Source organism: Dermacentor variabilis, chromosome 9 (genome assembly GCF_050947875.1).
Source record: "Dermacentor variabilis isolate Ectoservices chromosome 9, ASM5094787v1, whole genome shotgun sequence".
Classification (NCBI taxonomy): Eukaryota; Metazoa; Arthropoda; class Arachnida; order Ixodida; family Ixodidae; genus Dermacentor; species Dermacentor variabilis.
In genome coordinates this window covers 20317557-20343596 of record NC_134576.1, presented here as the reverse complement: position 1 = coordinate 20343596, position 26040 = coordinate 20317557, and the positions used below count along the sequence as shown (strand labels likewise).

The following is a 26040-nucleotide window of genomic DNA, read 5'->3' as shown; positions in this document are numbered from 1 at the left end:
ACAAGTTTCGGATGTTTGAAAATAATAAAAGATACAATTACAAAGTTAATAACTGCGTAGCACAGCACTAAAGGAAAAAGAAAGAAAGGAAACACTACCACAATTGCAGAAAGTGCATCTGTTGCAGCATCCTAAGTGGCCAAATATGCCACATCATGGGAAGCCAACAAACAAAGACACCCAGGAAAACATAGGGGAAGTTACTTGTATTTACTGATCGAATTAAAGGAATGGCAACGCGTGCGATGCTCTAACAGCACCGCACGTGGAGTGCGAAGACGTGGGACCGTTCGCCACCTGCAGCAAGTTCTTTTTCGTCCACTTTTATTTCCATTAATTTATCAATGCTTTAATGCAATTACCAAGTACAAACAATTTCCACTATCTTTTTCTGGTGTCTGTTTGTTGTCGTCTCATGATATGATTAATAAAAATCGGGCCCATCGGTTAACCCCTTTCTTCTAGTCATATGTCATATGTCATATTTCATATGTCAGAACCCACAGATTTCTTGTCGTAATTATCGACCGAGACCTCAGTTGGAGCCCGCACGTGGCGTACATGAAACGGCGCCTGACAGCAACCTCCCAGTTGTTTAAATACTTGACAGGAAAGACGTGGGGGATGTTAGTAGACGCAATGCTGAGACTCTACAGAGCTCTCTTTCTCGGTTTTTTTAAGATACAGTCTACCTGTACTGAACAACACCTGCAAGACAAATATTCGTGTTCTGCAGGCAGCACAAGCTCAAGCACTCAGAGTTTGTCTTGGTTTGCCCAGATGCACTTCAACTGAGGCAACTATTGCGATTGCTCGGGACCATCCAATGCAAACTCACATCACGGTGGAAGCCCTGAGAACGCATATCACACATTTTGTACGTGCTCCCTATCAGCACCTTGCAACACTACTTTCAGATAGGCACCAAGCATCATTCTCTAAAACTATCGTCAAGTGCAACGACAAACTTCCCTCGGGCTTCACCGCTGCATCTAAACCATCGATACCCCCTTGGTGCCTTGTCATCCCCACAGTCCATCTCAGCGCACCAGGAATTGGGAAAAAATCTGATTTGTCGTCGCCTGTGCTGAAACAACTGTCTATGCTTCTTCTGCACGAGAGGTACGCGGACAGGGCACATATTTATACAGATGGTTCCACAAACATCCAGTCTTCGTCCGGTGCTGTGGTCGTCCCAGCAAAAGGTATTACCATCAGCTTTAGGACTGACCACCCAACGACATCTACATCTGCGGAACTAGCTGCTCTTCGCGCTGCACTTTGTTTCGTCAATCGAGAACCACCTCGACAATGGTCAATTCTCAGTGACTCAAAGGCAGCCCTACAATCTGTGCTATCAGCTCTGCGTCGTGGGCCATTCGAACAGCTCGTGCTCAATATTAGATGCCTACTTCATACATCACATGAGAAAGGACATTACGTGACGTTTCAGTGGCTGCCAAGTCACTGCGGCGTCATAGGAGATGAAGACGCCGATAAAGCCGCACGGACAGCTCTTGAAGACACACAGGAAGAGGCCATACCACTTTCACGGTCCGACGCAGCCAGAAGCCTTCAAGTGCTTGCACGGGAGATCACGCTCTCTCTATGGTGCACACCAAGCAGCCAGACCAACCGCAGCAATCATCAACACGACCTGCCCTCATTGATGCATCTGTGTATGCCAACTGGACTCCGCCGAAGTGAGACCACCCTGCTTTATCGCTTATGGCTAGGGGTGGCCTTCACGAAATCCTACTCGTTTCGCATTGGAATGGCCGACAACGCTCTCTGCAATGCCTGTCTTTGCGAGGAGACGCTGGAACACATTCTGTGCGACTGTCCTGAATATAATGTTCCGAGACAGTCCATGGTATCCGTTCTAGCGCACCTGGACAATAGACCATTGTCAGTTGCAACCATTTTCACATATCGCCGACAGAAGACATCGCAGCTGAAGGCGACGAAGGGACTACTTCGGTTTATGAAGAATACGGGCTTGGACAAGCGGCTGTGACAGTGATGTCGCGTACCGCGCAAGAGTGGCGCACTGTAACTGACGATGTGTTTGCTGTGTTATGTGCTCTCTCTCTCTCTCCTCCCATCTTTCATCCCCCCATCCCGCTCCCATGTGTAGGGTAGCAAACCGGTTAGACTACACTGGTTAACCTCCCTGCCTTCCTTCTCCACTTTTTCCTTCCTTCCTCGTCCTTTCAAATATGGCACAGTAATTTACAGATTACGTAACATTGTTCCGGGGACTTGCCAAAGTTATACTCACATGGGTGTGGTTTAACACACAAAATTACAATGTATCAGTTTTATCTGCTTTAAATGCTCCAACAGATGTATTTTAGACAACTGTGAGATTGTACTGCTCAGCTACAAAGTTGTAAACGTGATGCTCTGTTTCTTTTATTTTTAGTTTTGCTCTTTGTAGCTGTTTGTGTAAAACATTTAACTGATAAAGTAGCATTTGGTACCAGAAGATCGTTGGTTTAATTTTTTTTTTCTTTTGAGTGTAAAACAAGCTGTAGGTTGAATGCTGAGTTCGCATTCATTATTGCAACATGTGGCCACACCCGAGGTAATCCTTGCTCCTAACGGCTGGCGTTCATGTTTTCCAGCTCCGCCTGACCGACTCCATCGGGTGTTGAGCGATTTTGAGGTTTGCTCACGGGGGCATCAGTTCGCAGTGTAAATATGCAATGCCGTCCTTTTTGCTTGTAGCATTCTGCTCCCTGAATTGCGCAAGGTGTTCCATACAGGCTTGTGCAACAGCCTCGTGGCTTGCATTCTCACTTGCATGGCTGTTGAGGAAGTATTTCATCTTCGATGCCTGAATACCGATGCTTCATTCACACTCTTACTTGCTAGTCATTTGCGCTGTGTGGCATGCGCAGCTTTTTTGCCTAGATGGTAACTAAATGTTTTGTAGATTAATGTTCAGCAAACATTACACTCGTCTCACTTCGAACCTTCAGTTTGCTCGTGCTGCCTTGACGCCCGCGCTCTGCAAGCAGTAAAGCATAGTGTGTTACGTTGTACAAAAGGAAAGATACCTTACAAAGATTTTAAAAGGTCTCTAGCTGCTAGAAAAGTTAAATCCTTGCTCGCATACCGTTTCGCTGGTGCCGTTTCTACTGTTTTGATTTGAGTTTTTTCTCTGGCATCTTTTAAAAAGCAACCATTATTACAGCACATCAGGCAGTAAAGCGCAGCGTTTTATGTTGTACAAAAAGAAAGGTCTCTTGAACGAATTTTCAAGTGTAGTGCTTCTAATTGCTAGTAAATTAAAATATGTTATCACATACCGTTCTGCTGGTGGCGTCTGTGCTGTTTCATCTTGTATTTCTTCTCTGACATCTATGCAAAAGAAACCGCTATTACAGCACACCTGATGCAACATCATTGCATCGTCAAGCATAACCTCCAAAAAACCAGGTGCATTCCTCAATACTTCTGGCAATTCAAACCGCTAATAAACATGGAAATTACAATTCATGCAGTAATTCTTACAAACATGACTGTGTTAAGAGTAACGAACATTTCAAGTTTTCTTTACGCATAAGTGCAGGTTTCCACGCCTGGTGCCATGGAATCGGAGGATACCCCCGTTTGTTTGCCATCAACTACCCCTACTGCTGCTTCGCTACAATGACAGTAGAAGAATAGCTTTTCATGTATGACATTTGACAGGGACATTTCTGCATGCAAATGTTACTATTGATGAACTGGCCGCCAGTCATTCATGCCTGCTCACCTCTGCTTACGCTCATCCATTGTGGTGCACATGCTGTAACGAAATGAGCAATGTGTATCCCCATTCACCTCTTAAGATAGTACATGTGCCAGCATACATGTTATGTTGTGAACTGTTGTGCATTAGCACTTTTTGACCTCACAAGTACTAGTTTATACAGTTGTCAAGGTTCCACTTACAGAAAGTTAGAGGTTTCTGTTATGGTCAACCATCGTATGACAAACTACATCGTTTACCCCTATCTCATATGCAGGCTGAAATTTGTACGTTACTTTGATTGAATGTCAACAATGCGGCAAAGCACTCTGAAATACGCCTCTCAAATGGAAGTTTGCCGTCGCTAGCCTGATTATTGTGACATGATCCAGCCTAATAAATTTATAGGTCGTGTACAGGCTCGTCCACTCTTAGGGTGAACACGGCTCACCGTGGCCGCGCTCCGCGGGGCGCCAGTGCGTCCGGCGCGGCGGCGCATCGAAGCGAAGCGGCGCAGGCGCACACGGACCTCGGGGAGGCGCTTCGCGTCGTCTGCTACAGAGCTGGAGCGCGCCGCTCCGGCTTTGCTGCAAACTTCGCTAGACCCAGGTGACTGAGTGACCGAGGCGGCATTGCGGGAAGGCGTACTTTACTAACTGGAGCATTTTCCAGCTAGTTCGGTCTACAGCTTGTGAACAGCCTGCTTAATCAATATACATTAACAGAAACAAGCTTATCACCACATAATTCACTTAGCATGTTTTTATAAGTGATGAGGGTAAAAATACAGTCATTTTTTCGCGGTCTTTATTAGGCTGGGGCGTCGAGGCGACGCTTGATAGTCGTGTCAGAGACGTCACCTAGCCAGAGGCTGTTCTTAATTTCCCGAGCGATAAAGGTCGGGTTTGCAGCAGCCGCCGCAACAATGGTCATGTATTCAGCTTCAGTGGTCACTGTTTGCCGGGCTTTACGGGGAGCATCCGCAATTCTTCCATCCTTCTTGTAAGCCTGGACTATTCGATTCACAGTTTTCAGTGGCCTTTTTGTCATCTACGATATAACGCGTTGAGAATAGTTTTGTAGGCTCAGATCTACAATGCGTCGTCTTTCTTTTTCCGGTACCCGTGACATGGCCAGTTTCCGAAAGTGCACCGGGGAAATAAAATCCTGCACTGTTACAGCGTTTTTGTCGCCGAAGTGCCCCGGCAACCGACAACCGAACAAAATGCAATTCATCATGCAAGTCGATAGAAATGCGTTTAATGGAAACACCTCTGGTGTCTTTCGATTTGATGAGTCATCCCAGAATACTTAACTCGTGAGCGGCCAGTCACTCACTTGAGCAGCCGTTGGCTGCACCACATCGCCATATTAAGCTAAAATGGAGTAGCATGACCTAAGCCAAAAAAAAAAGGGGGGAGCGGGGGGGCTCGGTAGTAGATCCGGCTGACGCCCATGGTCAGTCAAAAAGTAGAATGGCCCGAACATAGCAATCTGGCTTGGGCCGGGCTTGGCTTTTACAAATGTCGAACCCGTTGGCCGACCACCGGCATGCTGTCGGCAGACGACACCGGGCTGGCCTCATGACCGCCGGGTTAATTATCGTGGCCACGTTCGTCCAACACACGGACCGGCCACTTCCCCATGACGGCAACAGCGTCGCTTGTTCAAGGCAAGGGTTCCTGTGCCGTATCCATATTTGAGTTTTACCCACTCAGCCTCGCCACCCCCCTAACCCCTAAAAAAGGAGAAATCAATTCCTCCTTTTCTCCAAACTTATCCGATGCCCCCCTGTATGGCGTAACGCAGAGGGCCATGTGCCGCTTCGGGACGCATACCGCACAGTTATATGCTAGTGAGAATATACATATGACCTATTCCGAGGAAGTACTGAAATGAAATACAAGCGAGTAACGACTTAATTACCCGGCAATACGTAATTTAAGCTATGAAACAGACATGTAGATTATCGATTTCCCACTTCAATTACGCGGTAGGGCAAGGCCTGACTGTCCCAACGTGGGAGCGGCCCGCAGCGCGCTGAGTCGCGTACCTCAGGACCTTATTAAAGTTTTGCATCCATTCACCCATTTATTCAATTACCGATTCAAAACGGACAGAAAGGGCACTCGCATGCGGTGTGCATCGACTCGAAGGAGAAAAAAACAAACAACCAAATAAACGACGGCGCCACATGTTTCACTCCACCTAATCAATGTAATCAAATAACTGACCGACGATTCCTCTAAATAAGAATGCGATTTCTCACGTCAGGTAGCCGTCAAAGGACCGGCACCGCTTCGGCGATTTTAACCAATCTGTGACAACAACAATATGATGTAGAAAGATGAAAAGGGAGAGTAAAACTGCCGCCAAATCAGTTGCTATACAGGGGAGAGCCCTTTCCAACATCGCGTAAAGCGCTCCATGCACCCCTACCAGCGACATTAACGCGTCAATAAGAAAGTCACGAAGTAGCGGATGTCACTTCTTAGTTGCTGTCGAAGTAATATTATTGCCCTCCTTAATGGTAAAATTGATGGCAAACATGATGATGCATGATTGAACAATCGTTCTCTAACTTTCTGTGGAATTTATTGCGGGTTTCGGTCGCTTTTTTAGGTAAATTAAGCACATTCGTTCTAGCATCAAGACATGCGCGAAATGGCGCGCTAGGCTCATCACATGATGACTCCAACGAAGAAGAGCGCGCCTAATAGGTTTCTCGGTATGCACTACACCAAGTGCTGTGAGAGTCAAATAAAATGGCACCAGCCTAATAAAGAGCGCGAAGAAATGACTATTTTTACCCTCATCACTTATTAAAAACATGCTAAGTGATTTATGTGGTGATAAGCTTGTTTCTGTTAATGTATATTGATTAAGCAGGCTGTTCACAAGCTGTAGACCGAACCAGCTGGAAAATGCTCCAGTAAGTGAAGTGCGCCTTCCCGCCACGCCGCCTCGGTCGCTCAGTCACCTCGCTCTAGCGAAGTGTACTTTACAGCAAAGCCAGAGCGGCGCACTCCAGCGCTGTAGCAGACGACGCGAAGCGCCTCCCCGAAGTCCGTGTGCGCCTGCGCCGCTTCGCTTCGATGCGCCGCCGCGCCGGACGCACTGGCGCCCCGCGGAGCGCGGCCACGGTGAGCCGTGTTCACCCTAAGAGTGGACGAGCCTGTACGTACAGCTTAATAATGTCATGACATGCAGGTGTTTAAGGGCTACCGTACTTCCGGAAAATAAGTAGTGTTTTTTTTCTTTTAAGGTTTCGTCCGTGCCTGTTATACAGCGATGTGACTTATATACCATGCACGATAACGCGACCAATGTAGGCGCTTTCTTTTCCTGAGCACTCTATGCCGCAGAAGCAGTGCCAGGGAGATGCCGCAAAACGCCTTCTAAATGTGACCCACGACGTGACCCACGACGTGACCTACGACGGTGACCCGCGGCGGTGACCCACGACGGTGACTCAGCTATGCTGCCGGCTGAAGTAGCTCTGCCTAGTATAGCTGTGTCAGAGAGAGATGCGTTTTTGGCTTCAGTGGAATTAGTGTTAGTCTTAAGCTCTATGAGGAGTGTTGGTAGGTCACTCTTTATTGCTACAATGAGCTGCTCCTAAAAAGTTGTTGAGAAATTTAGTAAAGCTAAGTATTTTGATATTAGCATACAAGGGTACATATTAGTGCTTCATCATGCGGATTAAATTAACGCGGAGTCTTACACCAGTGCGACTCGTCGATTAGTTTTTTCTTTGAAAACCGTTAGGAGTAGAAATTCCCGACAATACAGAGGTGCAACCCATGATAGGGAATGTGCGGAAATCATGCTTCATGCATGCGGTAACTGAAGATGAAACTTTAAGGCTACATAAATTTTGTGATTGTCCATTGCTCGCCAGCGCAAACACCATTTGAACACGGAGCTGTACTAAATTCTGAGCATGTACGTTTCCTGTAAAACTTTCCTGTCTGTTTGCAGGCATGAAAATGAAGTGTTTCATTGCAAAAGCAAAGTAAACGTCACCTCCAACATGGCTTCGAAGTGCAGACACCATTTGATACTGCGGACATCAATCGCCCCTGCACCGCAGCGCTGCTTGTCGCGCACATCTTGCTGCTGTCGCTTAAGGATGTATTTTAGGTTTTTAGGTTCTTTTTTTCTCTGCAAAGGTCCCTGCAAAATAAGTAAGGTATTGTACATGGAAAACAGCATGAGATCGCATGATATAAAATCTGCTATAAGGAAGCCTCCTCTGTCTGTTTCTGTGACTGTGGTGCCTTAGCTGAAATGCTTTATATTTTCACGATGGTTGCGTAAATCCCGAAAACGTAGGCAATAGACAGCTTTAGTAACACGTACGTGGAGGCTTTGCGTACGTAGGACTTCTACGAGTAAGCAGTGCGCATGCGTCGAACGTAGCGGCTGCGCGCTAATCGCACGGACGTACGTGAGATTCAATTCTTTGCGTGCGTTTCTTGCGCACGTAGACGGCTTCGCGCGGGAGTTTCGCGAGATAACGAACACGCGATACCGGGCCGTGCGCACGCAGACGGCGATAGATGGAGCTAAGTGGTATCTCTTGGCGCGCGTCGCGTACGTGTAGCTAAAAGCGTTTCAGGGGGCGCGCATGTAAGGTACGTAGGATTTTCACGTTTGCGTACGTGAAATCTCTACGTACGTTTAACTAAAACTGTCTAATATACCTAGCTGTGCCACCTCTCGAACATTTTTGAAAAAAGCGTGCGATACGTCAGTGTAAACCGCGCTTTACCATGCTGTTTCTTTCGCTAATAAACGCGCCTGGCTTGTGCTATCCACGAGGCTCCATCGTTCAAGCTAAGTTCCTGACAACTCATGCGCACTGATAAATTTTCTGTGTAATTTTTGCGCCGCTAAATGCCGTCAATACGGGAAAAAAAAGCGGTGGAGCGGGGGGGGGGGGGGGAGTTGCTGCGTCACATACGACATGCTAGACGTGCACGTAACTGCGAATGTTTGTAAAAATGTTGCAAACAGATAGAGGCACGGCTTGCAGGAAGGTCCTGCGTACTCTCAAAATAAACAACCATGGATCACGCAGACAAGCATTGGGCCGTGGTTCTGTTGCGTTGCTTTTTCGGACGAGACTCTCCGCCCGGGGAACAACGTCGATCTCACCCCACACGGATGCCTCAAAAGCGACAAGACATTAGCATTGAAAAAGCTATCGCTACGAAATCGTGACCTAAGTATAGCGTCACTTTTTTTTCATTGACAACGCGCGAACTAAACGACTGCTCCACACGTAGCAACAAATACAAAAGTACAGTGCTTTCGCTTGAGGTATTTGCGGGAGGTGCTGAACATGTTTTTTTCAGGATATATTTCAGGATAGCTACTCCCGGAAAACACAGGTATAACCTTAGGAAAAGCCACCTATTACAGTGAAAGGATTCGAACCAACTACGGCGAGCAAAAACTAACGCACCTTATTCCATCATTTTTAAACTCTTACATGACGGCCATGAGCATAGCGAATGAAAGCCGATCAGTGGCAATATTAAAAAAAAGATACCTGCTTATCTAATGGCGTTTCAAACATGACAATTTTTTTCTCTTTCTCTTCCGTGTAAGACTTGCTTGTATTGTATACTTTCTTCCAGAACTGTATTGTGCCTCAAAATTCAGCCATGAATATTTCTTGTCGATAAGCAGTTGATATGAATGATGTTCTAGTTCACTTATTAAAACCACGGCTCAGTTCTTTTTTTCTCCTCTGCATTTATGTATTACATGATGTATTCACTCCTGCACTCCTGCATTCTCACTCCTGCACTCCTCACTCCTGCATTCACCTTGTTGACGTTTTGCTCATCGTCTTGAATTGCCATCTCTCGCATTCCCCGTCAGGCTCCTGCATTCACCTTGTTCACGTTTTGCTCATCGTCTTGAATTGCCATCTCCCGCATTCCCCGTCTTTTCTCATGATGTATTAGTGTTACATTATGTATCATTACGTAGTATTATATTTATGTATTATGTATTACAGGCTGAGTGTACTGCAATAATTTAGTTGTTCTTTTCTTTTTTTCTTTTTTACTACATTGATGTATTACAGAGTGACACGCTGAGTGTTGTGCAATATCGTGGTCGGGGTGGGGATTGGCGCATTGTCAGGCATTCAGTTGCCTTTTCGCCACACCTTCCCACTGTACCACTGGATATGTATGCTGAACTGATGATGAAATAAACCATTCATTCATTCATTCATTGTTCCCAATCTCCGTTCATGCGAGGTGCTTCTTGTTAAGGTCTTTGAACAAAGGGTGCAAGTAGTTGTAGGCGCTCCGTCGAATAGTAGCTAACTATCGTGGTGGCTAGGACGTTGCATTTGGCGCGACTATGGAGGACGCCCGATGAAAACACATGATAAGATCACTTCCGTTGTGCCGCTTACTGGTTTAGCAGTTTTGCAACCATGGTCGCGCGACTGCAAAATCGAGCAGCGAGCGGCTGGTCCAATGTAGTCGCTTTGCCCAGCAGAGCGACTGTTTGCGACTACTTGCGACTGATCGTCTTGCGACCAAACCGGTCGCGCTACCACTGTCAGTCGCCGGCGTGAATGCACCTTAATAGGAATGTGCCAACCTTCAATGAGCCTCTCACCAACTTGCGTCAATGAGTGTGCAGCAAGCGAGAGAACAATTCTCACTGTTCGCAGGCACCGACGCTCATCTCGGAGGCCACGAGCGGACTTGTCGGCAGCGCCACTGGATAACGGCAGGAAGAAGCGCGAGACGCAGTTGCTCGGCGTTCGGACGCGCGCCATGCATTTGAAGGCCACGCGCAGGCTTTGCGGTGGCGCTGCCAGATGACACTTCTTAGGGAAGCGCGAAAGAGGAGTCCAGCTGCAGCGCACGCCTCATACGTGACTCGTTTCAATGGCGGCAAAACGTTGTGCCGCCATGCTGATTCAATGCTTAATGCATTATGTCGAGTCATCGTGATATTGGTTCCCAATTGGTACTGTTAATTATGCGGCCGATGTCTACGTTCCATGACGGGTTATTGGTGATAGCAAACCCTATGTACTTGTGGGAGTGAATACAGTGCAGTCTGGTACTATTGATGAAGAACTGACGTAAGTAGTATTGGGTTTAGAAGACAAAATACTTGCATAGATTTGCATTTGTTGATATCGGGATTCATGCCCCAGTTAGAAATTTGAGCAAGGTCACTTTGTAGTTTACAAAATTCGTCAAGACTAGCAATATTGATGTACAGTCGAGCGCGATTTGAAGGTTATCGCGCGAGCGTCAACCAGCCTACCACTCCAGGCACCTGGCGGCCGCTTTTGGGACAGAAAAAATCATGATTTCGCAGTCTTCTCTCCCTCGTTCGCTGTTCCATACAGCAACCATCACCCCCGCGACAAACTCACCGCCCTTTCTCTCTATTCTAAGCTTTCCATTTGTTGCGATAAAGTGTGGACTTGGTTACCTCGTATCTTCGCGGGCGATAACAAAATTGGTGGGAAAGATCTGCTAAAGGCAGTGCTTGGCATTTCTTGATTTTAACGACTTTGAAGTTGGAAAAATATATCAACGCAGCATCGCCGCGTCATATCGCCTTTGTTCACCAATAAATTTCCGCAAAACATTTTTTCATAAGGGTATATAACGGCTGCAATGATCGATGCGATCCCAGACCACATGTCGCAAGAAAAATGCCACGACGACTTACGGCACAGGAGCGCCAAGAAATTGTTTCATTGGGAAAGTTTATGTCCCAGCGAGAGATATCCCGGCAGGTGAACCGTCCTCAGAAGACAGTAAACCGCATTCTTCGAGCGTTTCACCGGGAGAACCGCTTGGAAGATGCCCCGCATCAAAGGAGGCCTAGAGGAACAACTGAGGAGGAAGACGCTCTGATAATAGCTGCCGCCGTCAACGATCCATTCATGACAGCGAAGAAAATCAAAGAACAACTTGGCCTTCGCCTAAGTCTTTCGTCCATCCGAAAGAGACTTAACGCTGCGGGTCTTAAAAGCCGAGTGGCTGCGAGAAAGCCACTTTTGACCAGCGAACATCGCAGGAAACGTCTGGAATTTGCGCATCGGCACGAAACATGGAGCGCTGAGGACTGGCAACACGTCATATTTAGTGACGAATCTACATTCACTACCTACTGGAACCAGCGACTCCGCGTTTGGAGAGTCGATGGCTGCCGGTGAGATTTACTTTTCTTGCATATCATTTCACACCTAACTTTCCACCTAACTTTCTGCTGCCCCCTGATACGCTTTCCTTCTCTTAAGATCCAGCCCGTTACCCATCCCTTAATGACCAATGGTTGTCTTGCCTTCTCATTACCTGCCTTGGTCATACCCATTTCTTATTGATTTCGACTGAAATGTCCTTAACTCGTGTTTGTTGCAGAATAAGGGAGATTTTGGAAAGTTGGTACGGTGTCGTTTTTGAATTTACCAGAGTGAAAGACAGGGACATGAAGTTTATTGAAGTAACCGCACAAGCATGCACCAAGCGTGGCTTTAGGGCCGGCATACCATAGCGGAGTTTTAGTCGAAGTGCGAGTATGTGTGCAAACCTAAAATCTGCGGTCTCTAGCTGGAAAATATGCACGTCGCTCTGAAATTCTTCACCTCAGTATATCACGAGCTGCAAATACCTTAGCAGCTTTCGCTCAGTTTCTCATTATACAGTGGTAACTGCCCTGTGAGTGCTTTGGTTATTAAATTCGATGCACCAATTTTATTGCAGCTATGACGATGAAAACGTCCGCGATGTCGCAGCAAGCGGGCGTGTCTCGGTGAACGTCTGGGGTGCAATAACCTACGCCGGTCTGGGTCCGCTCTTCCGCATCCCAGGGAGGCTCACGGCCGAAGTCTACAATGAGATCGTCGACACTGTTCTCCTTCCTTTCGCCGTGAATGGACCTTTCCCTGACGGGTGTTTTTATTTCCAACACGACGGCTGCCCTGTTCACACTGCATCCTCAGTGCAGGAAAATCTGAACAAGTCTGGAATTGCACAGCTCCTCTGGCCGCCAAAGAGCCCCGACCTGAACATAATTGAAAATGTTTGGGGTTTAATGAAGGCACGGTTGGCTCGCTCCACCTTGGCGAACACTGACGCAGACACTCTGTGGGCAGCCGTTGAGAGGGAGTGGAATGTCCTCCGACAGGACCCAGAACTGGCAGAATCTCTGTTCGCTTCTATCCCGAAAAGGATAAAGGACGTGAAAGAAAGAAAGAAAGGGCGCCGCGTTGAAGTATTAGGACCGAGGTCAAAGGGTTAGGCCTGGGATAATGCATAAGAAGCATTAGTCTCTTTTGGAAGCCAATAAAGAAGGGTTGAAATGAATTTGCGCCTAATGAACATTAATGGGTAAGCATCGATGACACGGCCATTTTCAGAGGCAGTTCGTTGCTTAGCCCTCTCCCTATACGATGCCACTGACGTCGAAAGTGAAGTAATTCTTTACATAACCATGACTGAAATTCGCAGCACCATTTAGAGACCATAGCAGCCTGAAGAGATATCGAAACGGTTAGCGTTTGTCATATTCAAAGGCCTTAGTGACTGTCGTTCCTCGTTTGTCTCTTATTTGTGACCCGCTGCTCTGGCTTGGCGGCAGCACACATTCTAATCGCGACCTCATTGTCTGATCTCGGCCTCAGGGACCAGCTTGTACATGTGGATCCTTTCATCGGTGATGATTTCCCTCTGCTTCGCACGTGTGTAACAACAGAGCTTTGAAGGGAACGGGAGCGCTCATCCTGTGGTCGCTCCTTGCAACAGTCATAATAAGATGGGTCGTGCTGTAGTCATAAACACAAGAAAATCGTGATGCGCCGGGACAATCGGACAGCTCTCGACGACCGCACACAAAACATTCATTCTTAAAATGTTTAGGACATACCTGGTTACAATATTTCGTCATAGTACAATTGGCGGCGCGAAAGCTAGGAAAAATAATAGAGATATCGAGCATATTATCCAGACTGGAGTTTATACTTCCCGCGTCCTTCGTCGTTTTCTTTGGTTGGAGCCTTCGCAAATAAAATAAAGAAACAGTAGAGGGAGGCCGCACATAACCGACGCATCGCGGGCTTAAGCTAATGTTCTTGGTCACCCATTCTTCCTGTCCCAGCAACAATGACGTTACATAGGCTAGATACAGCTTCGTAACGTCCAATTTCGGATAATACCGTAGAATACGTCGTGCGCACTACGATCACTGCCTGTTCGCAGAACCAAAAAAATTAAAAATAAGACTGATAGCCCAGCAGGGAGTGACGGCTGCTGAAGGAACAGCAAAAAGAGTGAGGGAAGCAGGCCTGATACCACCCTCGCCTCGGCAGAGAATTCTGGGCCATGGCGCTGTTCGCGTTCCCGGTCGACGCTCGCGCGATAACCTTCAAATCGCGCTCGACTGTACATTACGCACCCGACTGCAAATAGCTTATTAAAGGAAAATTGAAAATGGACAGGTGAGTTAAAAAAGTAATAAAAAACAGGAGCCCATGGACAGACCCTGGATGTTTCAGGTGAACAAGATGAAAATGAATTGTTAGCTGCTACGTGTTGCAAACTATCTTGTTGAAAGATTTATCTTCAAGAAGAACACTCTGGGGAAGGTGTAGTTCATTAAAATTCAGAGAAAGTCGTGAGAAATAGTGTCGAAAGCTTTATCAAGGTGGGTAAAAATGTTGTCACCTGTTGTGGCGGTGTAGCAGCTTCGCCAGTGCCTGGCTAATCCCTAGGGCGATTGTCGAATCCCTGCCTCGTACGCCCCATTTCCTTGCGAGCGCAGCGCAAGACGGCCCGTGTACCATGCACTGGGTGCACCTGGAGGAAGCCCGGGAGATAAAATTATTCCGCAGTTCCCCATTACTGCGCGCTTGATAATCATATTGTGGTTTTGGCATGGAAAGCCCCAAAAGTTTATTTTTTTATAAAAATGAAATTAGCATCGAAATCAGAATCGACATTTACATAGGAGGGATGGAGGGAAAGAGATAAGAGGAAGGCAGGGAGGTTAACCAGAATCACGCCCGGTTGGCTGCCCTACACCGGGGGAATGGGAAAGAGGGAAACAAAGATAACAGGGAGAGAGAGGAGGGAAGGAAAGAAGGAAATTGCAGTGAGTTTGCTGACGTGTGTGGCCTTACAGAAATTGCATTAATAGTCACAAATGGTCGCACAAGCCCGTCATCCTTAAGAAGCACAAAAGTGGCTTTACCGCTTTATGGGCCATAAGTCGTTAATAAAAGAGTAGAGCTTCGCATGAAATCGATTTTTTTTTATTAAAGCACCTTGGCAGGCAAGTTTGATTCTATAATGTTAACAGCCTGCGGAAAAATGATGTGTTCAGAGATCTTACTTGGAGTGTTAGTAAGAGAGTTTGGAAGAATGGTTTATGGAAATTGGAGATTACCTGACTTCTGGATTAAAATCAGTTGCCCTAACTATCTCTTACTGGGCAGCATTGAGCACTGTAAAGATTCACACAATATCATGGACGAAGAGACGCTTTTGCACTTCAGGATTTCTGAATTCATCAAACCTAGACCTGCAGAAGAAGATTTAATACTTCCGATTTAATTTTTAACACCAATCCAGTCCATAAACATTGAATCCGTTAGTTCGAGATCATAAGAAGGTACAGGTGGGCGTGTGTTATAATGTGTTTTTTTTTAATTAATAGATTACTACTACAGCCGTTCATCGTGTTGGAGAAATTACGAGGATGTGAGCGCTACAGCTCTCGTACGGAAACGATAAAGAAATTTTCTTATGTGTTGTACACAACTCATTTGTATTCGGTGTTAGCATGGTAGCTAATGGAGCCATTTATCGTGTCTGTTAGTACGTTTTGCGCGATGGTATAGAAGCTACTTTTAAGGCAAAAGCTTTATATGCGCCACCAAGTGGAAAATACGGCGAACGTCTGGCGTTAACATCCGATGGCAAGAAAACCCTCGTGACCATGTGATGACGTCACGTTCCCGGCGCGGGACCGGCTCGCACTGTAAGGGTGAACAGCGACACCGTCGGAGGGACGCCGTGGCCCAAAGCAAAATGACTTTGCGCAGTTCCAAAATTGAATGGACCCACGTTCAAGACCGCCGTGGCCCATTACGTAATTGACTGGTGCCAACCACAAGATTTGCATGGCCTACCCTCAAAATTGACTACGCCGAATTAAAAAAATTTAGTCACCCACGTTCAAAACCGACCTGGCGCGCGAACGCCCGAAATCGGCCTTACACATCCCTAACATGTGGTTGACCCACCCCGAAAATTGATTTAACCCAATTCGATTATTGAGTAGGCCTACGTACAAAACCGACCTGGCCCCGTCCCAAAATTCACTTGGCCCAAGACCGAAATTTTGGTGGCCCTTCCTCAAAATTGACTTTGTCCAATACAAGCACCATGTGAAAAAAAAAATAGTATTGCGCGGAACAATTAAGAATGCTTTCGCATTCAAGGCGCATAAGGCGACTTAAGGGTCCCTGCAACTTTTGCATTTTGTAGGTGTTGCAGCAAGCTGAGCCACCGTGAATGCTAATAAAACACTATATATATTCTTGTTGTAATATGTTCTATAATTCGCAATATTTATTTTTGTGTGTTATTCAGTTTTTATCAATTGTCATGTTCAGGAATTAGGCATTTATTCAACAATGATATGTTTGATTTCAGCCGCAGTGGCAGTTACGTTGGCTTTAGTGTTGAGGATAGCGCGAGTTGATATTGCGTTTTAAAACTGGTGCAGCGCAACAAGGAAGCCGGCCAGAAGTACGCGCCGAGCGCCTTGAGCGGCCAGTCGCGCGGCAATTGTGCGCGTGCATTTGCGGGCTGCTTTCACGCTAGGAAAATACACTTTTACGCAGCAGCAACGGAAAGTTGTGTCGGGAGTTTTTCATGTCGCTCTACTATCTTCTCATTTACACTTTTTATCTATTTATAATATTTGTTAGGTTGATCATTTATTGATACTAATTATCTAATTAGGCGAAATGAAACCGTGGCGACGCGCGATCACGTAGATCGGTCAAGTCTCGGGCCCTCGCAGAAAAGGAAAAACCGACGCTCCTTTTAGCCTAGCATTCTTTTAATTAATCTCCTTCGGAACGCTAGCCCGTGCCGGAGCGTGCCAGCCGCTCGTGCCTCGTGTTGAGGCGAGCGTTTACGTCATCTCTCGTGCGACGCCTATGCTGCTGCCGCTACAGAGGGCTCCCCCGCCCCCTCCCATAGAGAGGAAGAAGGTTCGACGGACGATGGAAAGCCCACGTGACGCGGCCTGTCTTGGCGTTGGTCTTCGGTGTCACGTGCGCAGTCGGCGGCGAAGGATGGAGCAGGGTCGCGTCGCATACTGGTGGAGCTGATGGCGCGGGTGCTTCGATGTAGGCGGGTTTGAGACGTTCAAGGGCAATTGTGCTGATCGGCCGTTGACATTTACGACAAAAGTCGTCGGACGACGCTCGAGAACACAATATGGCCCGCAGTAGTGTGGTTGCAAAGGCTTCCGCATGGCCCAGTTACGCACGAAAACGTGGGTAGCAGAGGTGAGTGCGGGAGAAACGTACGGGGACCTTGTTTCTTGTGAACGTGTAGACACGGGCCGTATCTGGCTGAAGAAAGCTTGCAGTTCGGCAACATAGTCGGCAGGTGATGGTATAGGTGTTTTGGTGGCGGCGGCAAAGAAATCGCAAGGAAGGCGCAGGTGAGTGCCGTAGACTAGCTCAGCACAGGATCAACCTAGGTCGCTCTTGAGCGCGGCTCTGATGCCAAGTAAGACTAGAGGCAAATGTAGAACCCACTTCTCCGGCGATTCATGCGCCATGAAAGAGGCCTTGAGATGACGGTGAAAACGTTCAACTAATCCATTGGACTGCGGGTGGTAAGCAGTCGTGCGAAAACGTGTCGTTCGGAGTAGTCTGAGTAGCCCGTTGAAGAGTGCTGACTCAAACTGCCGACCGCGATCGATGATTATTCTGGATGGGCAGCCGAACCTTGCGATCCATGTAGACACGAAAGCTGCTGCAACAGTAGGCGCTGAGTTGTTAGATATAGGTGTAGCTTCTGGATACCGTGTATAGCGGTCGATGCATGCCAGTATATGGCAGTAACCTTTCGAAGGTGGGAGAGGGCCGATGAGGTCCAGGTGTACGGCGTCAAAACGAACATCCAGTGGAAGAAAAGACTTGGCAGGAGGAATGGGGGGACGCTTGATCTTAGAGCGTTGACACGACAAACAGCAGCGAACCCACTCGCGAACTTGCGCGTTTAGCCGTAGTAAAACGAAGCTACTGGAAAGAAGCTTCTGTGTCGCGCGTATCCCAGGATGCGACAGGTTGTGCACGGCTTTGAATAGACGTCTGCAAAGGGAGGCCGGAACGTATGGTCTAGGTATGGCCTAGAAGTGTCGCAGACGACGGACGTACCATCTGGAATCACAATGACGTCCTCCAATTTCAGGGATGTTGACGAATTTCGTAGTGTACGATGTTCGGTGTCGTCGTGCTGTTCACTGGCAAGTAAATGGACATTGCTGATGACAGGTTCCGACGTCAACGTGGAAATGGCATTGACGCTACTCAGAACGTCAGCTGGAACGTTGTCGGTGCCCTTGATGTGGCGGAACGTTGTTGTAAACTCTAGGATGTGGGAAAGGTGTCCAATATCGCGGGGCGAGTAACAGGACGCCGAATGTTTCGTTGCGTGCACAAGGAGCTTGTGGTCAGTCAAGACAGTGAATGCACGGCTTTCTAGGAAGTGGCGAAAGTGTCTGATAGCCAGGTAAACGGCGAGAAATACACGGCCGAACGCGCTGTAGCGAGACTGCGCAGGCATCCGTTTCTTGGAGAAAAAGGCGAGTGGATGCCTCGCATCGTCGATGAATTGCTGCAGAACGGCACCAACTGCGGTGTTTGAAGCGTCGGTCATGATGGCAGTGAGCGCGTCTGGCTTTGGGTGTCTAAGCAGCGTGGCGTCGGTGAGGACATAATTGACTCTTGTGAAAGCGTCGGTGGCCTCTTCAATCCACTGAAGCAATTGTTTACGTTTGTTTACCAGTAGAGCGTCTAGCGGAGCCATAAGTCATACGCAATCGGGAATTAATCGGCGGTAGAAATTGACAAAACCGAGATGTTGGCGAAGCTTAGTGAGGGTGGTAGGTCAGGGAGCGTTTTCGATGACGCGAATCTTGGACGGCAGTGGTCGAATGCCGTTAGCTTCAACGATATGACCGAGGAACTCGAGTTCAGGTTGACTGAAGTCCCTCTTGGCGGCGTCGGTGACAATTCCTTTACTGACAAAGCGTGAAAACAACAACCGCAAGTGGGGAAGATGTTCTTCTGCGGAAGAGCTTGCGACGAGAAGGTCGTCAATGTATGCGATAACGAAAAGCATGCCTCGGGTGACAGAATCGGTGAAATGTTGAAAGGATTGGCCCGCGTTTTGTAAACGGAAAGGCATGCGGAGACATTTGAAAAGACCGAAGGATGTGGTGATGGCGGTCTTGGGAAGGTCTTCTTCAGCGACCGGTAGTTGATGATAGGCGCGAACGAGATCGATCTTAGAAAATATCGTCGCACCGTGCAACGCTACCGTGAAGACCTGAATGTTTGGTAAAGGGTAGCGATCAGGAACTGTGAAGTTGTTTACTGCCCGGTAATCACCGCATGGACGCGTCTGCCGCCTTCTTAGGAACCATGTGTAGTGGTGATGCCCACTTACTGGAGGAAGGGTGGATGAAGCCAAGTTGCATCATGTGTTAGAACTCCGCGCGAGCGATCTTGAGCTTCTCCGGGGACAAACGCCGGGGCCGGAAATAGACCGGTTGGTCGGAGGTGACGATGTGATGGCACACGATGTGATGGCACACGTTATGTTGCACCGGTTGTGTCCAGTCGGGCAAGCTCGTCAAAGTGGGAAACTCGCGTAGAAGCGCGGCGAAAGGTTCGTCAAACATGACAGAAATAGGTGCGATTGGCGATGTACCTGATGATGGGACGCCGGGAATGGATAGCAGGGTGACGGAGTCGATGAGACGGCCTTGTTGGACGTCGACAAAAAGTGAGTAGTTGTGCAAGAAGTCTGCTCCAATGACTGCACGATGGACGTCGGCAATCAGGAAAATCCAGCGGAACGCTCGTCGAAGGCCAAGGTTTAGCATGACGGAGCGTGACGAGAAAACTGGAATTCTGGTGCCGTTGACGGCTTGCAAAAACGACACGGGTGTCTCTCTCCGGTCAGAGTACTGGGCGGGGAGAATGCTGACGTAAGCTCCTGTCTCGACTAAGAACCGTTGTCCCGTAACTCTGTCCGTCACGTAGAAAAGGCGATTTGTGTGTTGGGCCGGACCACTCGTCTCCGTTAGAGGTCGGCCGTCCTGTTTCCCTCCCAAGCACAGGGACGCCGACAGTGACGAGGGTCGTTTACAAAACGTTGGTGGTAGTAGCAAACGCCAGACGTTGTAGTTGATGTTTCATTGCGGATGTCCGTACGTCTTGATTTGCTGGAACTACGGCTGCGTGGGTGACGATGTTCCGCTCCACAGATGATGCGTTCAAGGCGCTCACACAAGGAGTCGAGCGAAGATTGCGCTGCTGAAGAGCAGGGAAGGCTTTGCAGGGCGGTTGTATTGTCACGCGGAGACGTTGCCGTGGCTGCGATAGTTGGGGTGGCTACTTCAATGACTTTGTCGGCCAAAGCGGCAAGTCCGGTAACGTCCATGGTAGAGGCTGTCACCAGGACATCTGCATGTTAGCCGGGAGTCGCTGCAAAAACAATTTGCACAACAGCGCGTCGTCGATGGATCTCACGCTGTTTCCGAGCAGCTGCCTCATACGGCGAAGGAGTTGACTAGGGCGTCGGCAGGCAGAAGTTTCTGGATGCGAGAACGCTGCGAAGCTGCTCTGCGCTCTAGCAGGGCTGCCTTGAGGTTGTCATAGGCGGCGGTAGACCACCGGGAGTTCAAGAAATCTGCTACTTTGCCAATGGCGGCGGGCGAGAGCGCTCCAGCGGCGTAATGAAACTTTAAGACTTGAGAGCGGTTACCAGCGACTTGAAATTGCGATTCGGCCTGAAAAAACTACGCCGAACGATGCTGGTCCCAGTACTGTGGGAGGCGGACAGCGATAGCCGAGCAGGAGGGCTCACCGCGTTCCTCGGAAGGGTTCTGGCCTTGAGCTCTCGTAGCGTTAGTCTGGTGCTTGGTCGTATCTAGCGCAGGAGCGTATGGCAGTATCACGTCCGCGGTCACCAAACTGTGGCGACGAGCGACCACGTAGAACGGTAAAGTGTCGGGCTCTCGCAGGAGAGGAAAAACCGGCGCTCCTTCTCTTAGCGTAGCATTCTTGTCTTGTCTTGTGTCCCAGACAGTGGCGCATACCCACTATGGGGGATTGGCCAAGAAGCAGGCGGTTTTTCGTATGCTTAGAAGTAAAGCCAAACTAGATTTAAATTGTGGAGCGTGAGACTAGAACTGTAATTTAGACGAGTGATGAAAATATTGTGAAGAATTTTGATAAAATAACTTAACGTAAATAAATTAAATAATAGAAAACATTGATAATATTAAAAAGTCAGCAAAGTACTCTTTTTGTATCTCTGATAAAATTGTAAATTTTAACGGCCCTTTTGGAACGCTAGCCTGTGCCGGAGCGTGCGAGCCGCTCGTGCCTCGTGTAGACGCGAGCGTCTACGTAATTCTCATGCGAGGCCGATGCTGCTGCCGCTACAAAACAAATAATTTGAGTATCTCCAAGCGAAGGCAAACAACATTACTTTGGGTTTGTCCAGTTACATGGCAGTCGCATAGTTTTAAACTCTGGCTAAACTTAGCTAGGGCACACTGTATAGGGGTTGCTTCTTTCAATAAAGTACCAGTTGTAGTTTAGCGCCGCGTCCTGTTGTTCTTCTCTTTGTCGCCGTCTGTATGCGTTGTTATCCGCTTTAAGATGCTTTCCCAGCTAGCCCACCAAACCATCCTTGTGAATATCCATCTTCTTTAAAGAAAAAGATAGCTGTGATGATCATTCTTTTCTTCCCTTTATTTATGTGCATGAGCTTATATGTGCTTCCAAAAAATCGGCACTTAGGTGCGAGCACTTTGCCCTTATGATTAATTTATTTACCACGAGTTTCTTTCTATTACGAAAAAAATGTTCTCCTGGTGCAGTGAATTTCTTACAAACAGGTGGGTGGGCCGAACTGCATTGGCAGACCAATCCCGCTGATAGTGCAGTCGGCACTTATATGGCAAGGGGGCGACTCGGTATGTACGCTGAGTATGTGCACGGGGGACAATTGGTGTGTTCCATTGGGTTTTAGTTTCCTTCAAATTTGATATCTTGGCAGTAGAAACATTTTGATTCATTTATCAGAAATATAAACAGTACAGCGCATATTCCCCACATAGCTGTTTCCCACACAATACTAGCATAAGTCACACAACCATTCTTCACAAATTTTCACTTTTTGGAATTACGTAAGCGTCAAACTATGGCTAAATGTGCATTTTGTTTTTTGCTTCTTGTGTGCAAGAAGGTAAACCCGCATATGTTAGGTATGCCGCTTTGTTAACCTTATTATCCACGAGTGTATCACCAGAGGTTAGGAGACTGCACCAAAATAGCAATCTTTGTTACGAATCAATGAAAACTTACCAAAACAGGTCGAGAGAACGGTAATGAACATAAATAGAGATACAAGGAACAGCAGTTACAAAGCAGATAGCGTTTTCGCATGGCTGTCCTAGTGGACTGGCACGAACATTGAAAAGAAGACGCTGATTAGCTCTAGCGCCTTAGCCATAAAGAGACCATCTACGTTCTGTCACGCTGCACCACAGTGTGCGAAGAATCATTTTACAGAATTAAAAAGAACTTGAGCTTTTGTCGAATACATTTACTTTATTTAGGTTTCGACCACATTTTAGCATGGATGTTACCCGAGGAGCTAGAACTCTGAATAACAATTTCGCTGTCAGACCTTGACCTGCTTTTCTAAACTGTTTCACAGAACCTCTCCGTGGTGGCCTTGTTTGAAAACTTGACGGCGGGGAACTATTGCGTTCGGGTAAGCATCGTCACTATCCTGCTGCATGAGGCTTTTTGTGGCATGCTCCTACCTGGAAAAAGGGAAAACGATCCGATAGAAAGGTCAAGCACCCTGAGTAGTCCTTCTTATTGCAATAGATACCTTACAAAACATTATCTTCAGGGTGCAACTTATTATACTCCTATTATGTGTTTGTTATGGAGATATTTAAATAAAGGAATGCATTTGTTTGGAACACTCGTGTTCTGAACATCTGACTGTGCATTCCGGCACGGGGCCATCAAGAAATGGAATCAGCAAACATTGTCACACTCGGATGAGAGCAGAATCGAGAGTTTGTATGCTATGAGAACCGGTTCCCATTAAGTGATTTCTAACCTTGCGAATCAATTAATGTTAGCTTCCGCTGTGACATCCAAAGTTTTCTGTTATTTTCATTGATTCTGCTAGCCCTTGTGGACAAATGTGGTGAACATTTACGCTGTGTAGCTTTCTTAGTGGGCGCAGAACAGAGTTTTGAAGTTAGGTTCAAATATTCACCGCATTGTTCATGTTTACGCACAGCACTATGATGCTTACATCGTGGTGCATTATACACTGTAAATAGCACACAAAACAAATTTCACCAAGAGTTGAGAGTAGTGACAATGAGAGAAGTTTGACGCGTTGTGAAAATTACAAAATTCTTCATAGTTGACGGGGGATTCGTGCCGGCCGGTTTTTCTTGTACGATACGGCCTTCTTCGAGATCCGTCCCGGGACGTGCCAGAGCTGGGCGCACGCTGCTGAGGTCGGGCCCGTGCATGCCACTGAAAGAAGGAACAGCGGCCTGGCACAGTTCTCAGGGTTGTACGGAACAGAACTGACCTGAAAGAAAATTATTGCGGAAGCTGCTTTCTCTTTCACATAATGTCTTTTCTCACCTAATATTAGAAATTGAGTTCTTTCTTTTTCCGTGTGCTCATTTAGGACGTTAGACCTCATGATACTAACTTCCATTTGACATAGGAGGCTCGTAGCGCGGTTTCGCACAGGTTAAATGCCACTCGTAGTACGCGCCTGTCGTCCTCCAGTGTTAAGATGCGCCCGAGCTCCGCACACATCAGCTGAGCGCAGCCGTGTTTAGGGTTCAGATTCGCAGATTCATGCGAAAGGTTGCGCTTAGCTACGCGAACAGTGAGTTATTAACATGCAGTGGTGGCTGCAATATGACTATTTCACGATAATTGGTGCTGCGCACGCTGCTGTTATCATGCGAGCTTAGATATTCGTTCGCTGAGGAGAATTACACTTTAGTAGCCATCAAGTGGCGCTGTCACGATTGCGGATAAGCGTAGCACGCACGTATTTTGTCTGGCGCAGAAACGCCAGTACTCGTGTGACCACAATACTCTGTGATCGTGCGCATATCGTCATCGGAGACACTGCTGGGTTTCTGTCATTTCCTGAACTAGGTTCGCTTCCAATGTTCTTGCGAAGTGTAATGTGAAACAAAGAGGGCCTGCTAGACTGTAAAAAATGAAACTGTCAGAAACACTTGCGCACGCTATTCTGCTAGAAAGAGGCAGAGAAAAGTCTTTATTGAAACGCCGGATATTCTACGGGCACATTTGAAGGCGACTAAATGCTTCTCTGCATGGGGTAGATGATTGGGGACAGAAAGGCCATTGGATGAGAAAGGCGGGAAAAAGGAAAATAAAGTGAGCAAATATATGATGCCGCAGCTCGTGTAAGATACCCGCCGTGGTCGCTCAGTGGCTATAGTGTTGGGCTGCTGAGCACGAAGTCGCGAGATCGAATCCCGGCCACGGCGGCTGCATTTCGACGGGGGCGAACTGCGAAAACACCTATGTACTTAGATTTAAGTGCACGTTGACGCCACCATGTTGACGCTGCAGGCGTGCAGCCAGACTCGTGGCAAAGTTTGCGCGGTTAGTATATTCGCCTAGTTCGCGCTCAGCAAAGTAAGTATACCTCTTTGAGGCATACTTCTGCCATTTTGTCAAGAGCTTCTCAGACGTAGCCCTTCCTCGCACTGGCCTACTGAAGAAGGGCGTCGTTTTCAATTGGAGTCGTGAACAGCAGGCCTTTTCAACCTAACGTAACCTCACCTAACGAACCCGCCAGTTCTAGCAAATTTCGACCCGTCAACCAGCACTTATGTTCGTACCGATGTCAGTGGCCACAGCATAGGCGCCGTCCTCGCACAACAGCAGCATGGCCTAGACTACGTTGTCGCCTACGCAAGCCGCCTTCAGTCGCCGTCGGAGCGAAATTGCTCTACGACAGAATGCGAGTGCTTTGCTGGTCTGGGACATCGTAAAATTTTGAACGTGCCAGTATGGTATTCACTTCTTAGTTATTACAGACCACCATGCACTTCGCCGGCTTTCCTCGCCCAGGGACCCCACTGGTCGCATGGGTCATTGGGCACTACACCCGCAAGAATACACATTTTCTGTGTTCTAGAAATCTCGACAGCTCCACTAAGAAGCTGATAGCTTGTGTGTATATCGTACCGATGTCAGTGCCGTAGAAATTGCAATCAGCGGACCGTCGAGCGTGCGTTGCAGCAATCGGCTCGGGGTTGCTGGTACTGTACTCGACGATTTTAGGTTAATGACTTTGGTGGAATGATACGAAACACATCATTTTGACACTTGTATTCCACGGGGCGCCGCGCACCAAACTGCACAAACCGCACGGGAGGTGACAAAGCTTTTTACGTGGTGCCATGCGGACGGACGAGACCGGCCGGCAGCGAAAGAAAGCAGGATATGCGAGGTACGTTCCCCTTGTTTACAGAGGTGAGTTCGGCTTGTTTACACTAAAGCAGCATTTAGCTCGTGTAACACACCTGTACACGCTGAAATGCGTACTCCTGGTGTGAGAGGTGCAATTATGGGCGCATACATGAAGCGCAACACAGACGCGGGACAAAGAATGAACGGCATGCGTGCACTGCGCTGCAAGTATTGCGCCAAAAGTGTTAACTTACCAACTCACCAAAATTAGCTGTGTTGCTTGCGCGATTGTTCTGACTATGCGGGTCTAGAACAATGTGTTGAAAACAGTAAATACTAGCATATTCAATTTGCCCGCTGCAGCCTGGTATTCCCCCCCTCAATCCATTTTCTTTTTAATATGTTTTGTCGGTGTTCTGATTTTTCGTGCAAGGTCGATTGATGTGCTGGTGTTCAGTGTTATGTAGTAAGCGAAAAC

General features: G+C 47.6%; 1 protein-coding gene across 11 annotated transcripts in view; it reads left to right on the top strand.

The window, feature by feature from the left end:
* The window catches only part of LOC142592534 (uncharacterized), a 283219-nt gene extending 257703 nt beyond the window's left edge, over positions 1-25516 (top strand). For 7 of the 11 annotated variants that reach the window (XM_075704021.1, XM_075704022.1, XM_075704019.1 and 4 more), the window contains one exon: positions 22780-25516. In XM_075704021.1, the coding sequence (XP_075560136.1) occupies positions 22780-23067 (288 nt within the window). In that variant the 3' untranslated portion in view covers positions 23068-25516. Of the gene's footprint in view, positions 1-3572; positions 4151-10442; positions 10999-22779 lie in introns of those variants that run through there. The other 4 variants (XR_012830714.1, XR_012830715.1, XM_075704025.1 and 1 more) reach the window with 4 other exon arrangements.
* The last annotated feature ends 524 nt before the right edge of the window (positions 25517-26040 follow it).